We start from the raw sequence: 24,814 nt of genomic DNA on the forward strand, positions 1-24,814 counted from the left end.
GGCAAGCTTGCCTTGGCTTGGCCAGAATCCAGGGATCAATAGTGCTGTAGCACTGATTCAATTAAGAACCCAAGTTTTAAGCTGTAAACGGACTGTGAAAGAGAAATGAGACTATCGGCTGCCAGGTGCCTCAGCCACATTCTTTCTCAGCCACCTTTCTGTTGTGGGAAGAGAATCTTTTTTTGTTGTTTTGTTTTGTTTTGTTTTATTCATCCTAAATGCCTGTTTGGCAACGACGCATAGATTTAGGGTTCCTTGTACACCCATGCACCAATAATTTGGGGTGTTCCAAAGTCCTTGTGCTATGAATTCAAAGAATGAAATCCACAAAGAAAGGATTAGGTTCAGCAAGATCAAAGCTTTAGGAGGAAGAGGAGAAGGGGCCTTAAGTCTAGAACATAGGAAGAGGAAGCAAGAGGGGCCTGAGAAGCCCACCTCGAGACTCAGCTCTGGGTTTTTATGGGGAGTGACTATACCAGGAAGACCATGTTTGCATGTGTTTTATGAGCGCCACGGATGGGTGGTGGGTTTATCCAGTTTACTCCTGATTCCGGGAGTCTGGGGTCAGGAATTTGGGGATTCTCTAGGAAGAGAGTGGAAGGATTCTCTAAGCGGGCAAAGATAAGAGAAAAGTCAGATCCTTCAGACATTGCTGACCTGTAGTGAATGTAATTCCCGCACTTGGCCAGAAGGCTACTCACTTTGGGGTCTGTTGCAGTCAGGTTCACATTGCTGGTAGAAATCACCCAACCAAGAGCAGCTTGTGGGATAAAAAGGTTTATTTTAGCCAATGGGCTCGAGGGGAACCTCCACAATGGCAAGGGAAAACGATGGTATGAGCAGAGGGTGAACATCACCCCTGGCCCAATAAGGTGGACAACAGGAACAGGAGAGTGTGCCAAACACTGGCAAGGGGACACTGGCTATAACACCCATAAACCGGCCCCCAACAATACACTGCCTCCAGCAGGCATTAAATCCCAAATCTCCATCAGTTGGGAACCTAGTATTCAGAACACCTCAGTTTATGGGGGACACCTGAATCAAACCACCACTGGGTCCATCACCCCTAAACTGCCCAGTCAATTTCTGTCTCCTATCAGTAGTTTCTTAGGCCAGCAAAAAATAAGAGCCCTGCTCTTCCTGTTTCCCCTTTTTCTCCATCATCTGATCTCTGCCCCTTAGGAGCAAGTGGAGAGTTGGGAATGTTCGCAGCTTGCTGGAGACAGCAAGAAAAGAGCCCTTCCCTTAACTCTCCTGCCTTGTGCATAACTTTCATTCCCTTTTGGGAGCCCGGGGCACCAGAGCTGCTATACGCCCCTCACTTTTGTTTTCTGTGGGTTTTTTTCTCCTCAGCTTCTGCATTTCATTAAACACTATTGTCCAGACATCTCCACAAGGGTTCCTGAGGGTTGCAAAATTCTTGGGATACATGCCTGCCTAACTTCCAAAAGTAAATAAGTCAAAGAAAGTACGAGAGAAGCAGTCAGTTAATCAGCACATCAAAATAATGCTTCTTCATTTTCTTTAGTTTATTAAATTCGTAAGGCTTGTGTTGAGCTGTTGTCTCAACCAAGTAACATATGATCAGTTGCCCACTCCATTCTGTGGTTAAGGTTATTTGTTCAATTTTTTTTTTTTTTTTTTTTTTTTTTTTTTTTTTTTTTTTTTTACTTTGGGATTTTGAAGCAGGGTCTCACTGCAGCCCCGGCTGACCTAAAACTCACTCTGTAGCCCAGGCTGGCCTCAAACTCATGGTGAGTTTTCTGCCTCAGCCTCCTGAGTGTACCTCAACAGCCGGCTATAGTTTTTATGAGCTTCATTTTTTTTTTTTAAGAAACCAAGGTTATATATTTTTGTTGTTGACAGAACTGTATTTGCCAAAATTCCAAAGTTATTTTTAAAAACTTTTCATGGACTCTTCCATAAGTGTACACAATAAACCATGATAACTCCCACCCTCGACTCTCATTTGCCCCTCTCAAATCCCCTCTCCCTCAAATCCCTCACCCTTCCAATCAGTCTCTCTTTTGCTTTAATGCCATCATCTTTTCTTCTTACTGTGAGGGTACTTAGCTTCTCTCACTATGGGGTCATGGATATTAAGGCCATTATATGTTTGGTGGGCATGATATGTGAATTTAGCCACCTTCTCCTGTGTCTGCCCCTCTTTGCTTACCATAGATAGAAACCCTAATGCAAAGTCATGTGTTTTATATTAGAATGTCTAGTGTTTGATATGTGTGTGCTTTAATTCTACATATATATATATATATATGTATATATATATACACACACATATATATATGTATATATATCATATGCATACATATGCTATACACATACATATATATATGTATATATATCATATGCATACATATGCTATACACATACATACATATATATATTCTTCTCAGTGCCATGATTATAACACTTACCCATGCTGCTCTCTGTACCTTTAAGCCCATCGTTCCAAGTGCTCATCTACCCAGTTACTACTGCCTCACCGAGTCCCTCACCCAGTAGACACCCACCTCCCCAAAGGCCTCTACAATGTTGTGAATTTTTTGTAATTTTTGTAACGTAAGAATTTTTCTTGGATGTGTGTGGAGGGTTGCGTGGGGGGATGGGCGCTGGAGCCATTAAGGTGCTTGCCTGCAAAGCCAAAGGACTCATGTTCGACTCTCCAGGTCCCACACAAGGTGATGCAAGCATGCAAGGTGGCGCATGCCCACTAGGTGGAGCAAATATCTAGAGTTTGATGGAAGTGGCTAGAGGCCCTGGCATGTCGAGTCTCTCTTTGTCTCTCTTTCTCTCTCATTAAAAAGAAAAAGGTGGGAGGGCTGGAGAGATGGCTTAGCGGTTAAGCGCTTGCCTGTGAAGCCTAAGGACCCCAGTTCGAGGCTCGATTCCCCAGGACCCACGTTAGCCAGATGCACAAGGGGGCGCACGCGTCTGGAGTTTGTTTGCAGTGGCTGGAGGGCCTGACATGTTTCTCTCTCTCGCTCTCTCTCTCTCTCTCTCGCTCGCTCTCTCTCTTTCTCTGCCTCTTTCTCTGTGACTCTCAAGTAAATAAAAATAAACAAAAATATTTTTAAATAAAGGCCAGTCAGTTGGACTTGCTTCAAAAAAAAGAAAAGAAAAGAAATGGGATTGCAGGGTTATTTGAATAATTGCTCCCATTGCTAAAAGTTTGTGACTCCGTGGAAAAAATAACAGAGGTGGCAGGAACGCCTTCAAAGGGAATACATTCAAATGCCAAATCACAGTTGGACAGAAGGAACAACTCCCACAGTCCTTCAGAACAGTAGGCCAACTACGGGCGACAAGAATCAATTGAAAAACTTTTCAGAAAAATAAGCCGAGGGGATTTTGAACATTCCCAACACAAGCAGGGGCCCGTGTCTGAGGTGACGGACCTGAGTGTGAAGCGTCAACTTCGTGTGTTGAAAAGGTCATGCTGCGCTCCCTAACCATGTGTGGATGTTAAATAAAAATATATTAAGAAAAAACAAATCCAGGGTCACACCGTGAACTGCCAAGGTAAGATATGGGGGACTGCCAGCTGGACACTCAGGAACCTCTGCCAAGCGAAGACAGATCAGAGATGAAAACGTGACAAGCCAGAGGGAAAGCTGCGTTGGATCGGTTCTGTGTTCACATGACGGACCATGCTGCTTCTCAGGAACACATCTGTTATGAAAAGCACACACACACTCCTGCTTCTATGCCAGTTCCGTCCTCGCCCTCTGGCTCCGGGCCCCCTCCCTTGACACAGGCACATCCACAAAGTCACCTGCTGTTCGCTTGGCATCTTTTTGATGGCAGACACTGCCGCTTCTGCTCTCCAGTAACAGACATCAGCTCAGCAAAAATCTCACCCTGCATTGGGAAGGGCCAGGGCGCATGAGCTCCAGCTCGTCTCACTCTGTCCAGCCTCTGCTCCCCATCCCTCAGCCAGACATCACTCAAGAGCTCAGGCAGGGGCTGGAGAGATGGCTTAGCGGCTAAGCGCTTGCCTGTGAAGCCTGAGGACCCCGGTTCGAGGCTCGATTCCCCCAGGACCCACGTTAGCCAGATGCACAAGAGGGGCGCACACGTCCGGAGTTCATTTACAGTGGCTGGAGGCCCTGGTGCACCCATTGTCTCTCTCTCCCTCCCTCCCTCTCCCTCCCTGCCTCCCCCTAACCCCTCTCTCTCTCTCTCTCTCTCTCTCTCTCTCAAATAAATAAATAAGTAATTTTTTTAAAAAAAGAGCTCAGGCAATCTCCCTGGGCAAATCTAAACCAGTTGCTCCTGCTGTGGCTGCCATTTGGAAGAGGACACTGCCTGCCCCAAGGCTTCAAATTCAGGGCTCCCTTTGAATGAATAAACAGCTTCGAAGGGTACCCGTTGAAGCTTTTATGTAAACACTCTCCAAAATATGTGCTGCACGGCATTATCCCCAGCAATAAAGATCCCAGAGTCAGAGTTTGCCGTCAGTTTTACTGATGTTGCATGGGGTACAGTTAGAAGCAGCTTGCTCTCCTGGGAATTTATTGGACTGGCAGTGCTGAGAGCAATTTAGAAAAAAAAAAAAAAACTGTGTTTTTAATCCATAAGCCAAGCAGACATGAATCCAGGAGAAATATAGGAAGCAAACATACCATCACAGGGAGACTTCTCCCCCACTACCGTCCCTGGCTCTTCTTAGTGCTCCTCTCATAGAATGTGAGAGGAATGCATTTGCTAGAATGGTCCTCATTGCAGAATCAGAGAAAGAACTTTGCCGCACTTAAACTTCTTCTGCTTTGTATCATGTCTGCCTGACTGTTGAGTGAAGGCATTCTTCTGAACTGAAATTTTTCTAAAAAAAAAAAAAACTCCTCTGCATTCGCTCTGAGAAAGGAACTAACTGCCGGTAAACAACTTTGCAAGGGGAGCCCAGTGGGGCATGCTTCGTTTCCAAAGAAACAAGGTGGCAGCGCCCGCCCCCGCGCCTCGCTCACCAAGAGTTAACCTGCCAGGAATCCCAGGCTTCCCCCAGCCCGACACGGCACACTGGGAAAGATATCTGGAGTCAGTCTGCTCTGTTGACACCCTGTGCAGTTTCTGGGATCTCTTCAGGATCCAATCTCTTCTGCAGCCAAAAGGAAACGCTCACTTTACCCCCCCCCCGGTTCAGTACGCAAGTTTTCTTATGTTGTAATCTCATCCATGTCACCTTGCTTGAACATTCACACCTGACTCTACACTGGCTTTTCTATGACCAGTCCTCGATCCTTTCTCAATGCTTGCATCCTAGATAGCTTTCCATCAGTTTTCGGAATACTCGCGTAGTTCCCATGACTGCAAGTGTCTAGAGGAAAAACTCAGATCATTTCCCGGAGAGCACGGATACCCGTGACGTTTACCACAGAAGCAAAGTGAATTGGTTCAAATATGCTCTTGGTGAAATTCCCTTCTCCTGCCTGCCTGGTTCCCAATTGTCCACCGCTTATTTCTTTACTCCAGATAGGTCTTTTTTTTTTTTTTTCTATTTTACTATTTATTTATTTATTTATTTATTTTTGAGAGGCAGGGACAGAGAGAAAGAGAATGGGTGCAACCAGGGCTTCTAGCCACTGCAAACAAACTCCAGATACATGCACCACCTTGTGCACATCTGGCTTTACGTGGGTCCTGGGGAATCAAACCTGGGTCCTTGGGCTTTGCAGGCAAATGCCTTAACCGCTAAGCCATCTCTCCATCCCTATAAATAAGTTCTTGTACATTCTCCCAACAAATGTAGAGGACCAGTCTGGAAGTATTTTGTAATGATGTTCTTGACCCTAAGGCCCGCCCTTAACACGGCTGTCTTCGTCAATCCCCACAACAATCCTATGAGATAGGAACTGTTATTCCAATTTTGTCAATGAAGAAATTGGAACACATGGCTTAAATAACATGTCTGTGGCCAAATGGCCAGGTAGAAAGACAGTTGGGATTTGATCCCAACATTTATGATCTTGAGCACCAAATTAGACCTTTCAATAAAGATGAAGAACTTAGTCACGTGTTACATTTCTAAACTTGAACCCAGTGGTTGTTAAGGTTACAGTCACACACATGTACATTATTCAAGAACTTCAAAGGTATTCAACTTAGACCTTAAATTTCTGCCTTTCTCTTTTTTTTTTTCTTTTCTAGATCACTCACCTATCTCCCTGTCAAAGTAATTCCATGTCAAGCTTTCAGAGGCCTTAATGAGGTTGTGAAAATGTAAGTAGATACTGCATATCAAAGACATTTATAATTGAAATAATGAAGTTTTTCTAAGAGAAAAATACAGTTGAAAGGGGATGATTTTTCTACGAGAGAAACCGTGTTTAGGAAATCCAACCATTTTTATCTCTGTAATACAAATCAGCCTTTGAAGAAGAAATGGTATGATTTTTCAAGAGTCATTAAAGTCCAGATAATTAACCTTGCTTCAAAGAATTGAATTCATTTTGAAAAGTGATGATATTCTTTTTAAGTAGAAAAGAGATAGATTCCAATCATAAAAATTCCCCTTCTGCCACAGCAGCGATTCCCCTGTGTCTTTTTTTTTTGATGACTTCCACACTGATGAAAATATGTTGGGAGTTTATTAAGTGTCAGAAGATGAGCTTTGTATCTAAAATATAATAAGTGTATGACAAAAACCACATTATTTTTAGCTAATATTGATGAAGGCATTTATCAAAAGTGAAAAGCAGGGCTGGAGAGATGGCTTAGTGGTTAAGATGTTTGCCTGTGAAGCCTAAGGACCCAGGTTCAATTCTCCAGGTCCCATGTAAGCCAGATGTACATGGTGGTGCATGCATCTGGAATTCATTTGCAGTGGCTTGAGGCCCTGGCATGCCCATTCTCACTCTCTTTCTCCCTCTGTCTGTCTCTAATAAATAAATAAATAAATAATAATTTTTTTAAAGTGAAAAAGCAGCCTGATAATGCAGCATGATCTCATGTTTATCAGATGTAACTTCAGTCATTCAACCCTGGGCTTCAGTCTCGAGATCCCAAGATTCACACATGGATAGAAATGTTCTCGGACAGATAACTTCCCAGCATCCTCTTTACATAAAAATTATTTTGGTGGCCATTTCCTTTACATGGGTCACCCCTAATCTTAACAAGCCATAGGGCTGTCAGAGTGCATTTGCATCCCCAAAGGAGACGCCACACTGCTGATCTTAGCTCCTCTAGGAAACCTCTGCTGCTCTTTCTGGTATTAGCAAAACAAGGACAATATTAAAAAACAATTCCTCAAGCTGGATGTGGTGGTGCACACCTTTAATCCCAGCACTTGGGAGGCAGAGGTAGGAGGATCGGCCATGAGTTCGAGGCCACTCTGAGACTACATAGTGAATTCCAGGTCAGCCTGGGCTAGAGCTAGATCCTACCTCGAAAAAGCAAAATAAAAAAGAAAGAAAGAAAGAAAGAAAGAAAGAAAGAAAGAAAGAAAGAAAGAAAGAAAGAAAGAAAGAGATACACAAACCTATACTTGTGAATCTGAGAGGTTGTTTTCTCAGCTGGCAGCGAATGGTAGCTTCTCCTGGCATTTTAGGGAAATGCTGACCCAACGACAACGCTTGGGAAGGGCCTAAATGACGAAAGCGCTCCCTACCCGCGCTCCAGGCGTGACGCGGCTACCAGCGCATCAGGAGGGAGCAGACGCATTCCTTGTCCTCAACTCACTCGCAGGGAAATACAGTCCCAGGGAAGGTTAATTGGAATCCAAGACGGGTGCCGTGTTAAGAAGATGACCGCCTTTGGGATGACCCTGGGGTTGGAGAAACTAAAGGGTTAAGAGTTTTGAGACATCAAACTCCGTCTAAATGAAAGCCTCACTAGAGGGATGAAACCGGCACCCCAGACTTCCCAATCCTAGCCTTGAACCTCCATGCCATTGCTCTTAGGGCTTTGATCTGTCCAGATGTGCTCAGCGCCTAAGCACTTGCAATGAGGCATGGCCTAGAGTTACAAAGTGACAAAGTGACCGGAGGGAAAAAGACTGGCAGCCTCAGGAGGGGGGGCTGAAACTTGCCAATCATCTGGGCTATAGGCAGTCAGCTGCGCTTCTAAAGGACGTGGTAATACTCTGTGACCTAAGGACAGCTGATACGTCCCTGTTCTTTTGCAGGACGGCGCAGTGGAGCACCTAGTTGTTGGGTCACGCGTACAGATCACTGTCTTGTGTGCACAATCATTTCTTTCACTTTTTTCTTTTTTTTTTTTTTTCCTCTCCCCTAGTGAAATCTCTCAGAGTGATTCCCTGGAAAGGATAGAAGCGAATGCCTTTGACAGCCTCCTCAATTTGTCTGAAATGTAAGCATCAGCTAACAGTTTATCGCTCTATGCTATTACCCTCGTTGGCCGGAGCTCACTCGGTATTTGTATTCAAGCCTCCACTGTTAGGAATCCAAGAGGAAAAGTACCGAAATTACTAGGTCTAGGCAGGGCTCTAATTTCTGTCACTGCAGTGGCCTGGAGGTTTCCATGGCGACTACTGCTTCTCCCTGGGAGCTATATAAACTCCGAAACATCACAATACAATGCTAGAAATTAAAATTGACATCATGAGGGTCCTGTCAAGTAGCCCTGCCTTATGGAAGGGAGCGTGCAGGGTACTCGGCAGAGGTAGAAAATTAGGAGAAGAGCATCAAGATCGTGCTTGAGTCCTTGGCATGGGGGGTGGGGGTCTGCTGGGACATATTCATTCTTTCAAGTAAATGCTTTTTTTGAACATCTACCATGAAAAGCTATGTGCTGGGTTGGAGAGATGGCCCAGCGGTTAAAGCTGATTGCTTGCAAAGCCCGACAGCCTGGGTTCAATTCCCCAGTACCCACGTAAAGCTAGATGCACAAAGTGGTTCATGCAGCTGGAGTTCACTTACAGTGGCAAGAGGTCCTGACAAGCCCATTCTCTCCCTGTCTCTCTCTCATTTGCAAATAAATAAATAAGTATTTAAATATTTAATTTCATTTTTTAAGTTCTTTATCATAGGGAGAGATGGGCAAAAGAAAGAATGGGGGCACCAAGGCCCCCAGCCACTGAAAATGAACTCCAGATGCATGTGGCTTACATGGGTCCTGAGGAATCACACCTGGGTCTTGGACTTTGCAGGCAAGTGCCTTGACCATGAAGCTATCTCTCTGGCCCAAATATTTCAACAAGAAAAGAAAAGCTATGTGTTAATTTGGGCTGATTATACTTTGAGTTTGTTATGTTTCAGAATCAGCTTTTAAAAGTGACCCTTTCCGGGCTGGCTTAGCAGTTAAGGCATCTGCCTGCAAAGCCAAAGGACCCAGGTTCAATTCCCCAGGACCCACGTTAGCCAGATGTACAAGGGGATGCGCGCTTCTGGAGTTTGTTTTCAGTGGCTGGAGGCCCTGGCACGCCCATTCTCTCCCTCTCCCTCTTTCTCTGTCAAATAAATAAGAATAAAAATATTTTTTAAAAAAGGTGACCCTTTCCAAATGACCACCCCCCACCCCACCCAACTGATCGAGGCGTCAGAGAAGAATGGCTTGATTTAGTTCTCAAGTGGTGAACCTGTGGCTCAAAAAGGCTAGCTGACTTGTCTGATGCCACACGTCAAGTTAGTGCCAGACTGGACTAGACACCAGGCTCTTGATGCTGCACATGGGGCCCCCACCTGAGACCCAGCAGCTCCTGTGAACTCCTCTATACCAGAGGCAAAAGGAAGGAAGGAAAGCGATTGGCACCAGGCAGGTTTATTTACTTATTTATTTATTTATTTGAGAGCAACAGGCAGAGAGAGAGAGAGGCAGATAGAGAGAGAGAGACAGAATGGGCGCGCCAGGGCCTCCAGCCACTGCAAACGAACTCCAGACACGTGCGCCCCCTTGTGCATCTGGCTAATGTGGGACCTGGGGAACCAAGCCTCGAACCGGGGTCTTTAGGCTTCACAGGCAAGCGCTTAACCGCTAAGCCATCTCTCCAGCCCACCAGGCAGTTTTGAGTTAGCTCTTGCGTCACTGATCTTCCTCTGCATAGTGGAGCAGTCGCCTAGTTTGTATTGGGAAAGGAATGGAGTCTGGAATTGGTGTGTAACTTGACCACTGTGGCGTTGTAAACAATGGCAGGGCTGAGCCCATCTCTCTTCAAAGCTCATGCATTTTCCATTGTACCACAGGCCTCCCTATGAATGGTCCAATGAGTAATTAGAGGGACTAATTACTTGGTAAAGATGTAAATACCTGCCATGTGCCCATCCTGGGCCAAGTGTTGCTGGAAATTAAGAGGAACTAAAAACAGGATATGGTGGTACAGGCAGGGAGGTGAGACTGAGTCGCCAAAAATTACAGGGAAACCCCCAAACCATCGGTTATTTAAGTATTTATTTAAGTTCCAAACATGCAGTCTGGACTTAGCTATGAACGCCTCATAGGGTTTATTACAGTTGCAGACAATGGTACAATCCCAGACTTGTAAAATCTGCAGTTTTAGCAGCTTTCCCAGATAATGCTGAAGCATTCCCCAGGACAGCCGACGATAAATGAAGTTTCCCATGATGCAAAGCAATGCTTATCAACAGAAAGAAAACTACAGCGCCCTTGGGGGGAAAAGATTGTTTTCCCAAAGGCCCTGCGCCTTGCACGCTAGCTCCACATAGACTGTGCTCTGTCCACACTTGCATCTCGGATAGTGCTTGGCACATGTAGACTCTCAATAAATGTTTCCCAAAAGATATTTATGGGGGTAAGCATTCCTTCCATCTTACCCCCATCACGCTCTGTCTGACCCATGATTACCGGACTCAATTATTGAAAATTTAACTACCACAAAATAGCACTCACATCTAGAGAATTGAGAGACGGTTCCCATTTAAGCAGCAATTGGCATCACTGGGAGATTACTGTGTTAGTTCCAAACCATTCTGCTTCCTGGCTTTACCTACAATCGCCATTAACACCGGTAGAGGCTTTAGTATAAACTAGACACCCCCACTCATTCCTCAGATGCTGCCCTAAGAGAAAGCCAAGATACAAAGAGCTTGAAGCAATTTATTCAAGGTCAGAAAAATTAGTAAAGCCAGGGTGGAAGCTCAGGCTGGCCCTGGAATACAGATTCCTACCTGATCTCCAGTCTATTTTCTATATAGAGCAGGGAAATCATCATGCGCTCAGGTGGTTTCTGCCTGTGCCAAGACCATCACTGGTACTTACAGTCTGTTCCCTGAATCCAGATTAGACAGGACTCAGCCCATGTGGCGACTTCTTACAAGAGCCACAGTCGTGGATGGAATGGCAGAGGGCAATTCTGGCATGCATGTGTTATGGCCATGCCTCGACACTTTTCAGAGCCCTACCTCAGCTTAGCTTGACCAAGCTATTCTCAAAACCTACCAACTGGTGTGGCAGAAAGAGTTGGTAGTAATATTATTTCGATTTTACAGAAGGACGCATTAGCTCAGGGAAGATAGGTGTCTGGAAATCTCCACACAGCAAATTGAATGAGCATTTAAAAAACAACTCCAAAAATCTAGATTCCCCAGCCTCTGCCTTGTACAAATATGGATGAGTGCCCATCTGGAGAAATGACTCAGTGCGGTTGTCAACTCAATATGAAGAGAACTAGCTTGCCCAAGAGAAAGGGGCGCATTCACTCATTCTCCCAAGAACAGCGCGTCCCGCACCCACCGTGTGAATGCTCCACAGGGCACAGGTACCCTGGGTGTTAGGGCTGTCTGGCTGGAAAGGGTAAATAGTCATGTGCAGAGACAGGCTCCCAGCTAAGGGGGCCTATTTCTGCTTCTTCAGATGGGTTGGGCATAACTTCCCAGGAAGAGCTCCTGGGACTTCAGCCAATTTCCATCCCTTATGTCAGGACTTCTTCCCAAGCACGTGACATTTGCTAAGTTTTGTCAATGTCCCTTTCAACCAGCCATGCCTGGAGACCAGAGTCTTGTGCATCCCAACAATACGCACCTATTGAACCACTGCCTGTCTCCCCTTTCTTTTTTTGCAGACTGATCCAGAACACCAAAAACCTGGTAGCCATTGAGCCTGGTGCATTTACAAATCTCCCTCGGTTAAAATACCTGTGAGGCATTTTCCTTTCTAAGTGTTTGTGATGGGGAAAATGGGTAGCTGACAAAACCCCAAACCATCAAGGTTGAAAAACCTTTTAACTGATACTCAGTATTATGCTTGTATCTACCTTATTTGTTAGCCTTCTTAATTTAAAAAATAATAATTTCCTTTATCTATTTGAAAGAAGCTGATAGAGAGGGAGAGAATGGGCACACCAGACCTCCAGACACTGCAAATGAACTCCAGACACATGCACCCCCTTGTGCATCTGGCTTACTTGGGTGCTGGGGAATTGAACCTGGGTCATTAGGCTTCACAGGAAAACACCTTAGCCATTAAGCCATCTCTCCAACCCAGCCTTCTTAAATTCAATGAGCAATTCTTGCCAGTTACCATGCTGAGTGTCTTCATATAAGTAGAAGTGGGTCCCATTTTCTCTGCCCCAAATACCCGAGAAGAATGCCCCTTGCAGTATGTGGTAGTTTGAATGGAAACCCCCAATAAATTTAGGGGTTTACTCAAGCTTCTTGGATTTCCAGCTACCTGGCTGGAAGAGGTGTCACTGGGTGGAGCCTAGGGTCTGGGGTGGATTTGGAATTTCCCTCTAAATATATGCAAAGTGCCTCAGCTCTGCCTGCGGTTCCTGAAGTGAGCTTGCTTGTGGTGAGTGGAGGTTTCTCTCTGCTTGGACCTGTGGAAGTGGGGCCAACTTCTTCTGCCATTATGGAACTTCCTCCGGAACTGTAAGCTTCAAATAAATTCCCTTCTTTGGTAACTGTGCCTGGTTCGGAGCTTTATCCCAGGGACCTGAAGCTGACTGCTACACGGTGATGTTCGAAGCTGACGGGGGGAGGAGGTGAAATGAAGCTGACAAGGAGTTCCAATTTGAACCATCACTGATTGCGATTTCCAGGTCTCCTTTAAGCTGTTTGCGCATTCATTCACCAAGTGAGTACTTGCTAAGCCCGGCCTTAAGAGAGACACTGGAGAGATGGCTTAGCGGTTAAGCGCTTGCCTGTGAAGCCTAAGGACTCTGGTTCAAAACTCAGTTCCCCAGGACCCACGTTAGCCCGATGCACAAGGGGGCGCACGCGTCTGGAGTTCATTTGCAGTGGTTGGAGGCCCTGGTGTGCCCATTCTCTCCCTCTCTCTCTCTCCCTCTCTCCCTCCCTCCCTTCCTGTCTCTCTCTTTCTCTCTCTCTCTCTCTCTCTCTCTCTCTCTGTATGTCACTCTCAACTAAATAAATAAAAGAAATTTTTAAAAAAGAGATACTGGACCATGAAAACTAGCCCAACCCAGCCTTCTTAAATTCAAATTCAATGAGCAATTCTTGCCAGTTACCAAGCAATTGTCCTTGCCAGCGATGCCAAACTTCCTAGGCTTTGACAGCATCTGTAGATTTATCCCTGTGGATCTTCCCACATCTCGAGTCATCACTGCCCACATGGGAAATAAATAAATAAATAAATAAATAAATAAATAAATAAATAAATAACATCCTGCAAATAGAAATACCCTCTCTCTCCTCTTGATAAACTAAATTTCAGGCACCCCCCCCCCCCACCAGGGAATGTAAAGTCTGCCCTCCCCCAACTCCGAGGAAAAAGAAAACAGTAAGGATGGGTAGCAGACAGCCTCGCACTGCTGGGATGAACTTCCAAACCAGGCACAGTTATGAGAGGAAGGGATATTTATGGAAGCTTACAGAGTGAAGGGGGAAGTTCCATAATGGCAGTAGAAGCTGGCCCCCTTTCACAGGTCCAAGAGACAGAAAAGCCACCACAGGGCCACAGACCAGCACACGTCAGGCACTCCAGACACTGCCCAAGCATTCTGCGTATCTTTAGACGGGAATCCCCCAAGCACACCTGAGGGCTGCACCCTGGCATCTGCCCACAGTGACACCTCCTCCGGCCAGGAGGCTGGAGATCTAAGTTACAAGCTCTAATCGACTCCTGAATGCATTGGGGGACCTCCGGTCCAACTACCACGAGAAGGATCTTTGCTACGCTGACCCATGCCACCAGTCCAATCCCTCCCTGGTACCGGAGCTGCAGCTAGCCCTGGCATCCCTCCTTGTCCCTGCTGGACAGCTCCAAATGCAGGTATTTTGCATCTCCCAACCTCCACGGGGGTCCTGGGAACACGGAAGCATCCTGCAGCCTCAACTTCTCTGAAAAGGTATAAGAATAACCCAGAAGCAAAACTGACTGCTTCAGCCCATTTCACCTCAGTCATTTTCACCCCAAAACATGATATTCCTCTGATCCAAGTCTACACAGCAGACTAACCCCCCCACACACACACTCCACCCCAGTCCCAGGCAAGGCATGAATTCCATGTGATCCATGGATTCAATCTTTATCCCATTTGCACAGCCGCTCAAAAGACAAGATAACAGAGCTTCAACAGGGACCTGGTTCTGTCTCATTGTCACTAGAGTGCCAAGCCGCAGGCCAGAGCCCATCTGGGGGGCTCTAGATGCCTGGGCACCTCTGCAGGACTCTGTTCTTATGGTGCAACGGTCTTCAGCTTCATCTGTCACTCAAACCTCTCTCTTCTTTGGAGACTAAGTAAATGACAAGAGTACTGAGTGACTATAAACACAGAAAGAGTTCTCAATGGTCTCGATGCAAAAGAAGGAAGGCCGGGCGTGGTGGCGCACGCCTTTTTAATCTCAGCAGTCCGGGAGGCAGAGGTAGGAGGATCGCCGTGAGTTCGAGGCCACCCTGAGACTACACAGTGAATTTCAGGTCAGCCTTCGCTAGGGTGAGACCCTACCTCAAAAACACAGCAACAAAAATAGAAATACAAGGAAAGACTTCCCTTGAATGGCAAGGTACTAATAAAGGAATTTTTTTTTAAATAAATAAGGGTGTGGATTGCTCAGTAAGATTAATCTTCCCAAAATATTCAAGTTAAAGCCTGCTGTAAAGGACAAAAGATGCTACCTAGAACTATGATGCGAATGGATTAAACTAATTGTCAGGAAGAAATGCAGTACAAGACAATAGGGTAATGCAGTGGATTTAGTAAGAAATCCAATGAATTTAGGCTGGAAATCCAAATGGAAAAGACTCAAAAGCTTGCTCCCAGTGCCTAGATCTCTAAACAGGAGCCATGAGAACAAATTATCCTCGGCACTGGGAGCTTTACAGTCCTGCAGTGTGCACGGGCAAAATGGGGAATTGATAAAGCCAAATAAACTTTTCAGTTTATTGTGAAAACAATACTCTGCTCTGTTTTATCTTAATGGCTTGATTACAATCAACTTTACTCACTCTCCGCTCACACCACCACCTGCCCTGAATCCCTAGAGTTTACTCACACTCTGTTCACACCACCACCTGCCCTGATCCTTAGAGTTTACTGACTCTCCGCTCACACCACCACCTGCCCTGAATCCTAGAGTTTACTCACTCTCCGCTCACACCACCACCTGCCCTGAATCCCTAGAGTTTACTCACTCTCCGCTCACACCACCACCTGCCCTGAATCCCTAGAGTTTACTCACTGTCTGCTCACACCACCACCTGCCCTGAATCCCTAGACTTTACTCACACTCTCTTCACACCACCACCTGTCCTGATGCCTAGACATTACTCACACTCTCTTCACACCACCACCTGCCCTGATTCCTAGAGTTTACTCACTCTCCGCTCACACCACCACCTGCCCTGACTCCCTAGAGTTTACTCACTCTCCGCTCACACCACCACCTGCCCTGATCCCTAGAGTTTACTCACTGTCTGCTCACACCACCACCTGCCCTGAATCCCTAGAGTTTACTCACTCTCCGCTCACACCACCACCTGCCCTGAATCCCTAGAGTTTACTCACTCTCCGCTCACACCACCACCTGCCCTGGATCCCTAGAGTTTACTCACTCTCCACTCACACCACCACCTGCCCTGATCCCTAGAGTTTACTCACTGTCTGCTCACACCACCACCTGCCCTGAATCCCTAGACTTTACTCACTCTCCGCTCACACCACCACCTGCCCTGAATCCCTAGACTTTACTCACTCTCTGATCATACCACCACCCTGCCTGACTTCCTGGACTTTATTCACTGTCCACTCATATCACCACCCTTCCCTGACTCCCTAGAAGCATCTGTAACACGGGTATCCGAACACTTCCAGATGTCACGAAGATCTCCTCCTCCGAGTTTAATTTCCTTCTGTGAGTATCGGCCTGATTGCTTTACATAAGAGTTTCCTATTTGTAGCTAAAGTATGGGAAGTAAATATTCCTCTTTTCTTCCCCCCAAGGGAAATTTGCGATAACTTGTACATCACCACCATACCAAGAAATGCTTTTCAAGGGATGAATAATGAATCCATCACACTGTGAGTAGACCCTCCTGGATTTTTTTGAGCTCATTGTCTCTTTCTCTCTCTTCTCTTTCTCTCTCTCTCTCTCTCCCATGTTCCTTACTCTCTGGTGATGCTCATCTTGATTTAAACTGTCAGGAATTGTAGGAGTACGGTCACTGTTGGTCATATGTCCACATGACAACTAACCACCCAGTTTAGTTCAGCAAAATGGGTTAAGGATTCTCAGTATGGAGTGTCCAACTGGGAAAATTTATCCCAGCACCAGAGCAGTTCTCTGAGGCTAGAAAAACATGGTCTGGAAGGGAGCCCTGGGTAAAAGACAAGCCTCGGTTGGAAGCTGGGCGTGGTGGCACACGTCTTTGATCCCAGCACTCTGGAGGCAGAGGTAGGAGGATCACCATGAGTTCAAGGCCAGCCTGAGACTACAAAGTTAATTCCAGGTCAACATGGGCCAGAATGAGACCCTAAATCAAAAAGTCAAACAACAACAACCAAAAAAAAAGAACAAGCCTCGCGTTGGAAATGTGGCTTAGCGGTTAAGGGCTCGCCTGTGAAGCCTAAGGACCCCAGTTCAAGGTTTGATTTCCCCAATACCCATGTAAACCAGATGCACAAGGTGGCATATGCATATGGAGTTCGTTTGCAATGGCTCGAGGCCCTGATGTGCCCATTCTCTCCCACTCTCCTCCCTCTCTCTCTCTCTCTGTCACTCTCAAATAAATAAAAAATAAACCAAAACAAATTGGAAAAAAAAAAAGACAAGCCTCAAGAGTTTGGCTGAGAAGAATCTGAAAACATACTCACCAAGCAAATAAGAGTCGTTCACCCATAGACCTTGGTCTCTCCAGATTTGTCACATTCCCCGTGGGTTCATCTCCCTTGTTTCTAAATCAATATCATCTCTGCTTAAAGCTCCCTACTTCCTTGCTGCTTAAAAATGATGTCATTTTATCTGACAGTCACCGGCCAGGTTGCCAGTTTCCTCAACCCTTCCATGGCATTTTGTAAGTCCTTGGTACTTCAAGGGTAGTCAGAGAGACAGCAACTTTGCCTTCTTCTGAGAGCTGGTGAGAAATGCAGGCCCATCCCAGATCACTGACGCCAAAACTGCCTCTTCACAGTGCCCCAGTGAGCCATAAGAGAGGCCCTGTACTAACACAGCTCAATCCATTCCCCTCATAGCTCACCTGCCTGCCTGCCTGCCCTCCACAACCCTCTAGGCTATCGTCAGAGAAGTCACCCTCCTTCGGCCGGCTGTGTCCTCAGTGCTTCATCTCACTTATTTGCATCTAAAGCCTAGTGACCCGTGTTCAACTCCACTGCCCATATCTACAGTACTGTAATTCCTTCTGCTTGGATGACAGCCTATGGCACATTGTGATGGGAAAGCAAAATGCCACGGAAGAGGCCATTTAAGATATAGAGATGACGTGGGAGAATTTCTTAGAGGCCCCTCCTTTATATCAATGGATCCTAACAACTGGTGTCCACAGCACACTGTCTTTTGATGGTACTATTTTACTCGATGCAGGTGCAATTTAACATGCTTAATTATCAGGTTGCAAAGCTGGGACCACTGAAATCCCAGCTCAGGGTGTTGAAGTCAAAGAACTGCCCCTCCCCCGCCTTTCCAGTCACAATAACTCATATTCTTTGTTTATAACCCTTGAGCCCTGGGGAGGAAACACGAGCCTAAGTCCTAGAAATATTTCTCTTCCCCTGCCACTTTCCTCACCCACCACAGTTCTACCAGCTAAAGTGTTGCCACGTCAACAGCGCATCAGAGATCTGGGCCTCCTGGTACATTCCGTGCCCAGGTCCTCTGTTTCTGTAAGGTCTGTTCACAGGACAGAATCTGAGTGAGGGGACCTGTATATATGCCTTAAGGCCTCGGATTTGCCCTGTCTTTGTGGAGAGCACAAGATGTATGATAATATTCATGTCCTCAAGAAGATCACAATTCCAATGAGGGGAGAGACCATGAAATAATAATGCAGACGTATGTCTACACGGGGGAGAAGGGCTCAGAGATGTACTTCCGGGCTGGGAAAGCCAGTGGAGGCTGCATGGTGGAGCTAAGACTTGAGTTGGACCTTATAAAATAAGTAACATTAGCCCCAATAAATATGGTAAGAGCAGCAAGGATTTATATATAGCACTTGCTAAATCCTTGCACTGCCTGAGTGCTTTTACAAACTCATTTAGGGGCTGGAGAGATGGCTTAGTGGTTAAGCGCTTGCCTGTGAAGCCTAAGTACCCCGGTTCAAGGCTCGATTCCCCAGGACCCACGTTAGCCAGTTGCACAGGAGGGCGCACACATCCGGAGTTCGTTTGCAATGGCTAGAGGCCCTGGTGTGCCCATTCTCTCTCTCTCTCTCTCTCTGTTTCTCTGTCTGTTGCTGTCAAATAAATAAATAAAATAAAATAAAAGTCCAGTCTGTTGGGCTTGCATCAAAAAAAAAAAAAATCAAAATGTCCAACTCCCAGCAATTTTGACCTAAACTTAAGACAACCAAGAACCAGTGGTTGTTCCTCATAGGGAGGTGCACATGTGAGAGCAGAGTGAAGCGCGGCTAAAGGGCAGAGACCCGTGGGATGTGACGTGACAACCTGTGGGGACCTAGGTGGTCACAACACAGGGCCCCACCCCATCACACTTCAAGGAAAAATTTTAAAAAGCCCTTTGTACGCGTGTCACACTTCAGCACGCAGGCACCGGAGCCGTGTGGCCTTCTTTTCTTACAGGGGGCCATTAGCTTATGGTGGTTCTAATTGTAATAGGAACAGTGCAGGCCAGGTGGGTATAATTGTCCCACGTCTGAAATCACCGAGGACTGCTGATCCATCTCTGCCAGAGAGTCCTGGGGCATTGTGCCCTCCCCCCAGAACCTCCTTCACTCTTGGCCCTGCAGCTGGGGGAGGCGAGTGAATTAGCCCTTTGCCGGGCACTTGTTCTCCACTGAATGGGCCCTTCTGTAAGCAAAGGGTCCTGTGGAGTGCCCTGCCAGATAAAAGGTATTACACATGCCCAGGAAAGCCTTAGTTTCCCAGCTGTAAAGTTCAACTCCTTAATTAGAAAATAATGAACGCAAACCCTCTCTTTTCATTATCAGCAGTATTTGAGATTTTTTTTCTTTTCTTTCTTTCTTTTTTTTTTTTTTTTTTTTCTGTTACTGGAACCTGTCTGCCTTCCCCCCCACCTAAATCTTTACCAACTGTGAGCTCATTTAATGAAAACAAAACACTTTGCTACATGCCTGACCAGCTCAGTGAGACGAAGGCTAAAACTATACATTATGCTCTTACGCCCCTTTATAGCCACGGTGGCTTTTTATTAAGTCTCCTCGAGAGGCCACCCCCTTGCCCTATACCCCCTAACAGAACGGCACTTCGCTTTGCCACCTATAATACATTCCGTGAACAACCTTGATTCACACCTGAACTGTACAAAGACAGGGGAAAGGCATGACAATTCCTTTGCTCAGACCCTTCCGAGAAGGAGTATGTTGGCAAAGTATGACAAGAATCCGGGCTGCTCCCGTGACAAGCCCCAGTACAGAGCCACGCAGGGGGTTGAACTGGGAGCCTAGGTTTCAGTCCCGGCTCCAAGACTAAACCCCAGGCCTGTCTCTATTCAGTGGGATCCTTGATGTCTCCTTGCGCAGAGCAATCCCAGGCTGTGTCAAATGCACTACACACTCAGCACAACTAGAAGCTAATATTCAGCCACCAGAGCGAGTCGGTGCTTAAAGACCAGCTCCCAAATACAATGTCTCATCACCAAACCATGCAAGTCTACGGGTGCCTCTGAGTGCTTCAACGTGTGTCTCCCCCGACAGGGACGCGCTCGGGAATCCTAGTGCTGTTAGAGCTAAGGAAATCAACAGGAATACAGTGGCGACATCCAGCCCGTGGTTGATGCTTAAATGGAAACCTTTGCTACCACATTACTTGCTCCTAGCAGCCTCCCCTTCCCAGGTCTCTGACCCCTTCCCCAGCCTCCTCCTGTGCAGTCAAGGGACTGCATCCTGGCAGGATCTCAGGCCCTCTTGTCTGCGTTCATCTGACTGTATTGCTGTGGCTAGATTCAGGTCAAGCATTTCTACACAAGCACTGACAAAAGGAGGGGCTGGAGAGATGCTTTAGAGGTTAAGCGCTTGCCTGTGAAGCCTAAGGACCCCGGTTCGAGGCTTGATTCCCCAGGACCCACGTAAGCCAGATGCACAAGGGGATGCAAGCGTCTGGAGTTCATTTGCAGTGGCTGGAGGCCCTGGTGAGCCCATTTTCTTTCTCTCTCTCTCTCTCTCTCTCTCTCTCTCTCTGGACACAGGTTCCTCCTCTTGGGAAACTATGATAGGATACTTTGGTTGATATAATATTCAGCCGGCCAACAACCTTTCAGCAACAGTTGTTCTTTTCTTGTTGTTGTTGTTTTGCTTTGTTTTTAACAAAGAGGGTTACAAAATGGTCATTTGTACATTCTCTCGTTCTTCTAGAGTTCTAATGACAGCACATCTGATGTTTAAAAGGAACTCCCTTTGCCCTTTTCTTCTCTCTCTCTCCCTCTCTCTCTCTCTCTCATCTCTATGTGTTGTGAATTTCTCAAAAAAAAAAAAACTGTATTCAACATATTAGAATCCATTACTGCCATCTCTCTTTTTGCTGCCTGTCATCCTTTTTATTACGGCGTATGTGGAGTCACATGAGTTGATGTCCTCTTGGCTGAAGGGGAGAGGGGTATGGAACCAGCTCGGTGCTTCTCAGAGACAGGAGGTGCAGCCAGCTCCCGGACTGGACTGTGTGATCCCCAGAAACAATGGCCCTAGAAACACATGCTAACCCACCACTGCCAATGCTCCTGCCAAGAATGCCCTTTGAGTTTAGGATGTCCTTCCTGTCATTTGGAGAGAGAGGATGGACAGGAGGAAAAGGGAAGGAAAGAAAGCAAGGAGAGAGGGAGAGAAGGGAGGGAAGGGAGGACAGAAAAGGAGGAGAGAAAGGAAGGCAATTGAGCTTTCTTCTTTGAAATCATTCAAGACCTAGGTGGCTACATGATCCAAGAGAAGTTTAACCTAGCCCCAGAGGTGCTCAGGGAGCCCCCAGGAATATTTCAAGTTCATCATAAAGCAGGCATTCAGAACAGAGTATATCAGCTGTGATTTCTAAAGTGCACATGTCATTTGGAATAAAAAGATGAGGCTCTCTCTGTTTGACTCGTGATTACTGACATTTGAATAGAGAACCTAGACAATGCTTGCACTTGAGGGGTCACTGTTGGGACAGAAGGGCAAGGGGGTGGGGACAACCTTCCCATCATCTTTGTGCAGACGGAGTCCTCCTCCTTGCACCCCGACACCAAGAGGTTTGAGGAGAACATTCCCCGAAGTGGCTTTCCGGATATTTTCAAAGGCGTTAAAGACATCGTGTCATGTAAGCCTCACATTTCTGGTTTCTCCAAACCAAGGAGGCCACTCTTCTGATCAAAATATGGCAGTATCTTCCATGTTCCGTGACTGGTGAGGCACAAAAGGAGACGCCTCTGAAAGGGAAGCCATGGGCCAGAGTCTTCAGAGAGACCCAGGCTATTCACAGGTTTAAGAAGACATAAAACATGCAGCCAAGTAGCCCAGGCCAAAGGGGACTGAGATCCAGTGGGTGAGTTCACTGTGGAGGTATCCCGGGCTGCCAACCTGGCCTTCTGTGCCCACCCCAGTGGAGAGGAATAACCATTCACTCAAACGGGGACTCGCAGTTCCTGGAATCCTCTCTAGAGTCTGGAGAGAGCTTTTCCTCTTGTTTTAGTCGAAGGGCTACAATTATACACACACGCATATATAAAATACACAATTATAACAGCATCAACACATGAAGCATTTACTATGTCCTAGAACCTACTTGTAAGTGCTTCACAGATGTTTGCTCACAACTTTATGAGGTTGATAATATTTTCTCCCATATTCAGATCAAGAAATTGAGGCACAGATAAGTTAAGTAAATTGCCCAAAATGTAAAGTATCAAGGTAGGATTCAAGTCCAGGCAGGTCAGTTCAATGCCTCTAGACTTAAACCACAAGGCACACTTAGAGCAATGGCATTGTGGATCCAACAACAACTAACAAAGGCCTCATACATATCCAAACTAGGTTCAGGGCTGGAGAGGTGACTCAGTGGTTAAAGGCTCTTGCTTGCAAAGCCTAGGGTCCTGAGTTCGATTCCTTAGTGCCTACATAAAGCCAGATGCACAAGGTGGCACATGTGTCTGGTGTTTGTGTTCAGTAGCAAGAGGCCCTGACATGCCCATTCTCTTTCTTCCTCTCTCTCTCTCTCTCTCCTCCTCCTCCTGTTCCTCCTCTTCCTCCTCCTCTCTCTCCTTGCAAATAAATAAATTAAATTTAAAAATAAAAACTAGGTTCAGGTTCAGGGCAGCACCTTGCAGCAAAGAGGGAAGAGCCTCCATGCAGATTTGTTTTGATGAATTCAGAAAGGGGCACTTCTTCATGGCCCACTATAGTTGTGTGCCTCCATCCCTTTGAAGGTAGGGGAAGCAACAAAGGGACTGGGATTGGACTCACCAGGTGACTGGAACCATGGGAAAGACAAGACTCATCACACTATGATATATCCTAGGGTAAGGGTTCCCAAACTGGCCTGCCTGGTGTCCCAGACAGAGCTTTTTACACAAGCAGCGTACCCAAATGCTGTTGCTGAGCCCACCGCTGCTGAGCTGAATGTGTCTTTCTGACAAACAAGTCCAAGTGAATGGAGCTTCTTTCACAAATACTGGCCTGGTCTCTAAAAATCTCAAATTTCAAAGAAGCTCTTAGAAAATAGAGGTATGATTCTTTCATTGAAAAGAAATTTCTATAAAAGGCTCCAACCACCTAAATGACAGAAGATTGACAAAGACTAATGTTCTAAGTATAGCATGTTCTAAAGGTCCTATGGGATTGAGCTGCAAACAAAGCCAAGAGGCTGTGTATAATTACCCCAAACAACAGGTGCCTGTCCTCTCATATTCTACACTAGAAATGGGTGAGGAAACCTACTGGCAATTGCCTTCCAATAAGCCAGTAGGGGGCCACACAGTTAAGAGCTACTCTGTGTAATGGTAGACAGAGGGGAATTCAAAAAGAAGACATGAAGGCTGGAGAGATGGCTTAGCATCTTAGCCTAAGGACCCATGTACGACTCTCCAGATCCCATGTTAGCCAGACGTGAGGTGAGGCAAGTGCAAGGTCGCACATGCCCACTAGGTGGCGCAAGTGTCTGGAGTTCAATTGCAGTGGCTGAGGCCCAGGTGAATCAATTTCCTCTCTCTCTCTCTCTCTCTCTCTCTCTCTCTCTCTCTCTCTCTCTCTCTCTCCCCCCCCCCCTCTCTCTCTCTGTCTCTGTCTCTTTCTCTCTCTCAAATAAAAATAAAATAAATTTTTAAGAAAGAAGAGGACATGGGAACAAAAGCCAAAGAAAATTCTCCCTACCATGAAGGCTGAGGCTGATGGTTCCTGAAAGGTACCAGGGCATTATTCAGACCCCCCCCCTGCCCCAGTTTGTGGAGGAAGGCTTAACTAACAAGCATTCATTCACATATTTATGGGGTATGGTGTGATACCTCAATAGTGTGTATGCTGTACACTGGTCAAACCAGGACAATTTGCATTTCCATCTCTGTATCATTTCTCTGTTTGCAGTGTTCATTGTACTTTCTCTAGTTCATCACAAAAAATAGATGTAATAGAGATTTTTAGGCAATGAATATATATTTCTGCTCTCTTTGAATGCATTCAAAGAAGAGGCTTTGGGAATTATCTTGTAATCTCTAATTTGAGGTGGTTGTTTTTTTTTTTAAATTTCACAGTTGATCATAGCAGACTTCAACCTGAGTGACACCTTTATTAATTTGCTGATTTGTCCCAGATGTACAGAGTTGATGGAAAGACACTACACACACACACACATACACACACGCACACACACCACATGCACATATGCATGCTGCATACACATTACAAAATCCATGAAGGGTTTTTTTGTTTTTTTTTTTTTTTGGTGAAGAACAACCCTTTAGATGATGTATGTACTAGGATTTTTTTTTTTAATTTTTATTAACATTTTTCATGATTATAAAATATATCCCATGGTAATTCCCTCCCTCCCCACCCCCACACTTTCCCGTTTGAAATCCCATTCTCCATCATATTACCTCCCCATTACAATCATTGTAATTACATATATACAATATCAACCTATTAAGTATCCTCCTCCCTTCCTTTCTCCACCCTTTATGTCTCCTTTTCAACTTACTGGCCTCTGCTACTAAGTATTTCCATGAAGGGTTTTTTAAAGAAGGCTGGAGAAACCTCATGGACATTAGCTGTCCCATACTGGGTGGGGGGGGCGGGTGAAGCAGGT

The 24,814-nt window shown here is 45.9% G+C and overlaps 1 protein-coding gene across 1 annotated transcript in view; it reads left to right on the plus strand.

Moving 5' to 3' along the window:
- Positions 1–24,814, plus strand: part of Lhcgr (luteinizing hormone/choriogonadotropin receptor) — a 76,363-nt gene that overhangs the window by 20,746 nt on the left and 30,803 nt on the right. Inside the window, exons 2-6 of the mRNA XM_045137281.1 lie at positions 6,169–6,240; positions 8,257–8,331; positions 11,999–12,073; positions 16,176–16,250; positions 16,340–16,417. Of these exons, the coding sequence (XP_044993216.1) occupies positions 6,169–6,240; positions 8,257–8,331; positions 11,999–12,073; positions 16,176–16,250; positions 16,340–16,417 (375 nt within the window). The remainder of the gene's footprint in view (positions 1–6,168; positions 6,241–8,256; positions 8,332–11,998; positions 12,074–16,175; positions 16,251–16,339; positions 16,418–24,814) is intronic.

Source organism: Jaculus jaculus, chromosome 18 (genome assembly GCF_020740685.1).
Source record: "Jaculus jaculus isolate mJacJac1 chromosome 18, mJacJac1.mat.Y.cur, whole genome shotgun sequence".
Taxonomy (NCBI): domain Eukaryota; kingdom Metazoa; phylum Chordata; class Mammalia; order Rodentia; family Dipodidae; genus Jaculus; species Jaculus jaculus.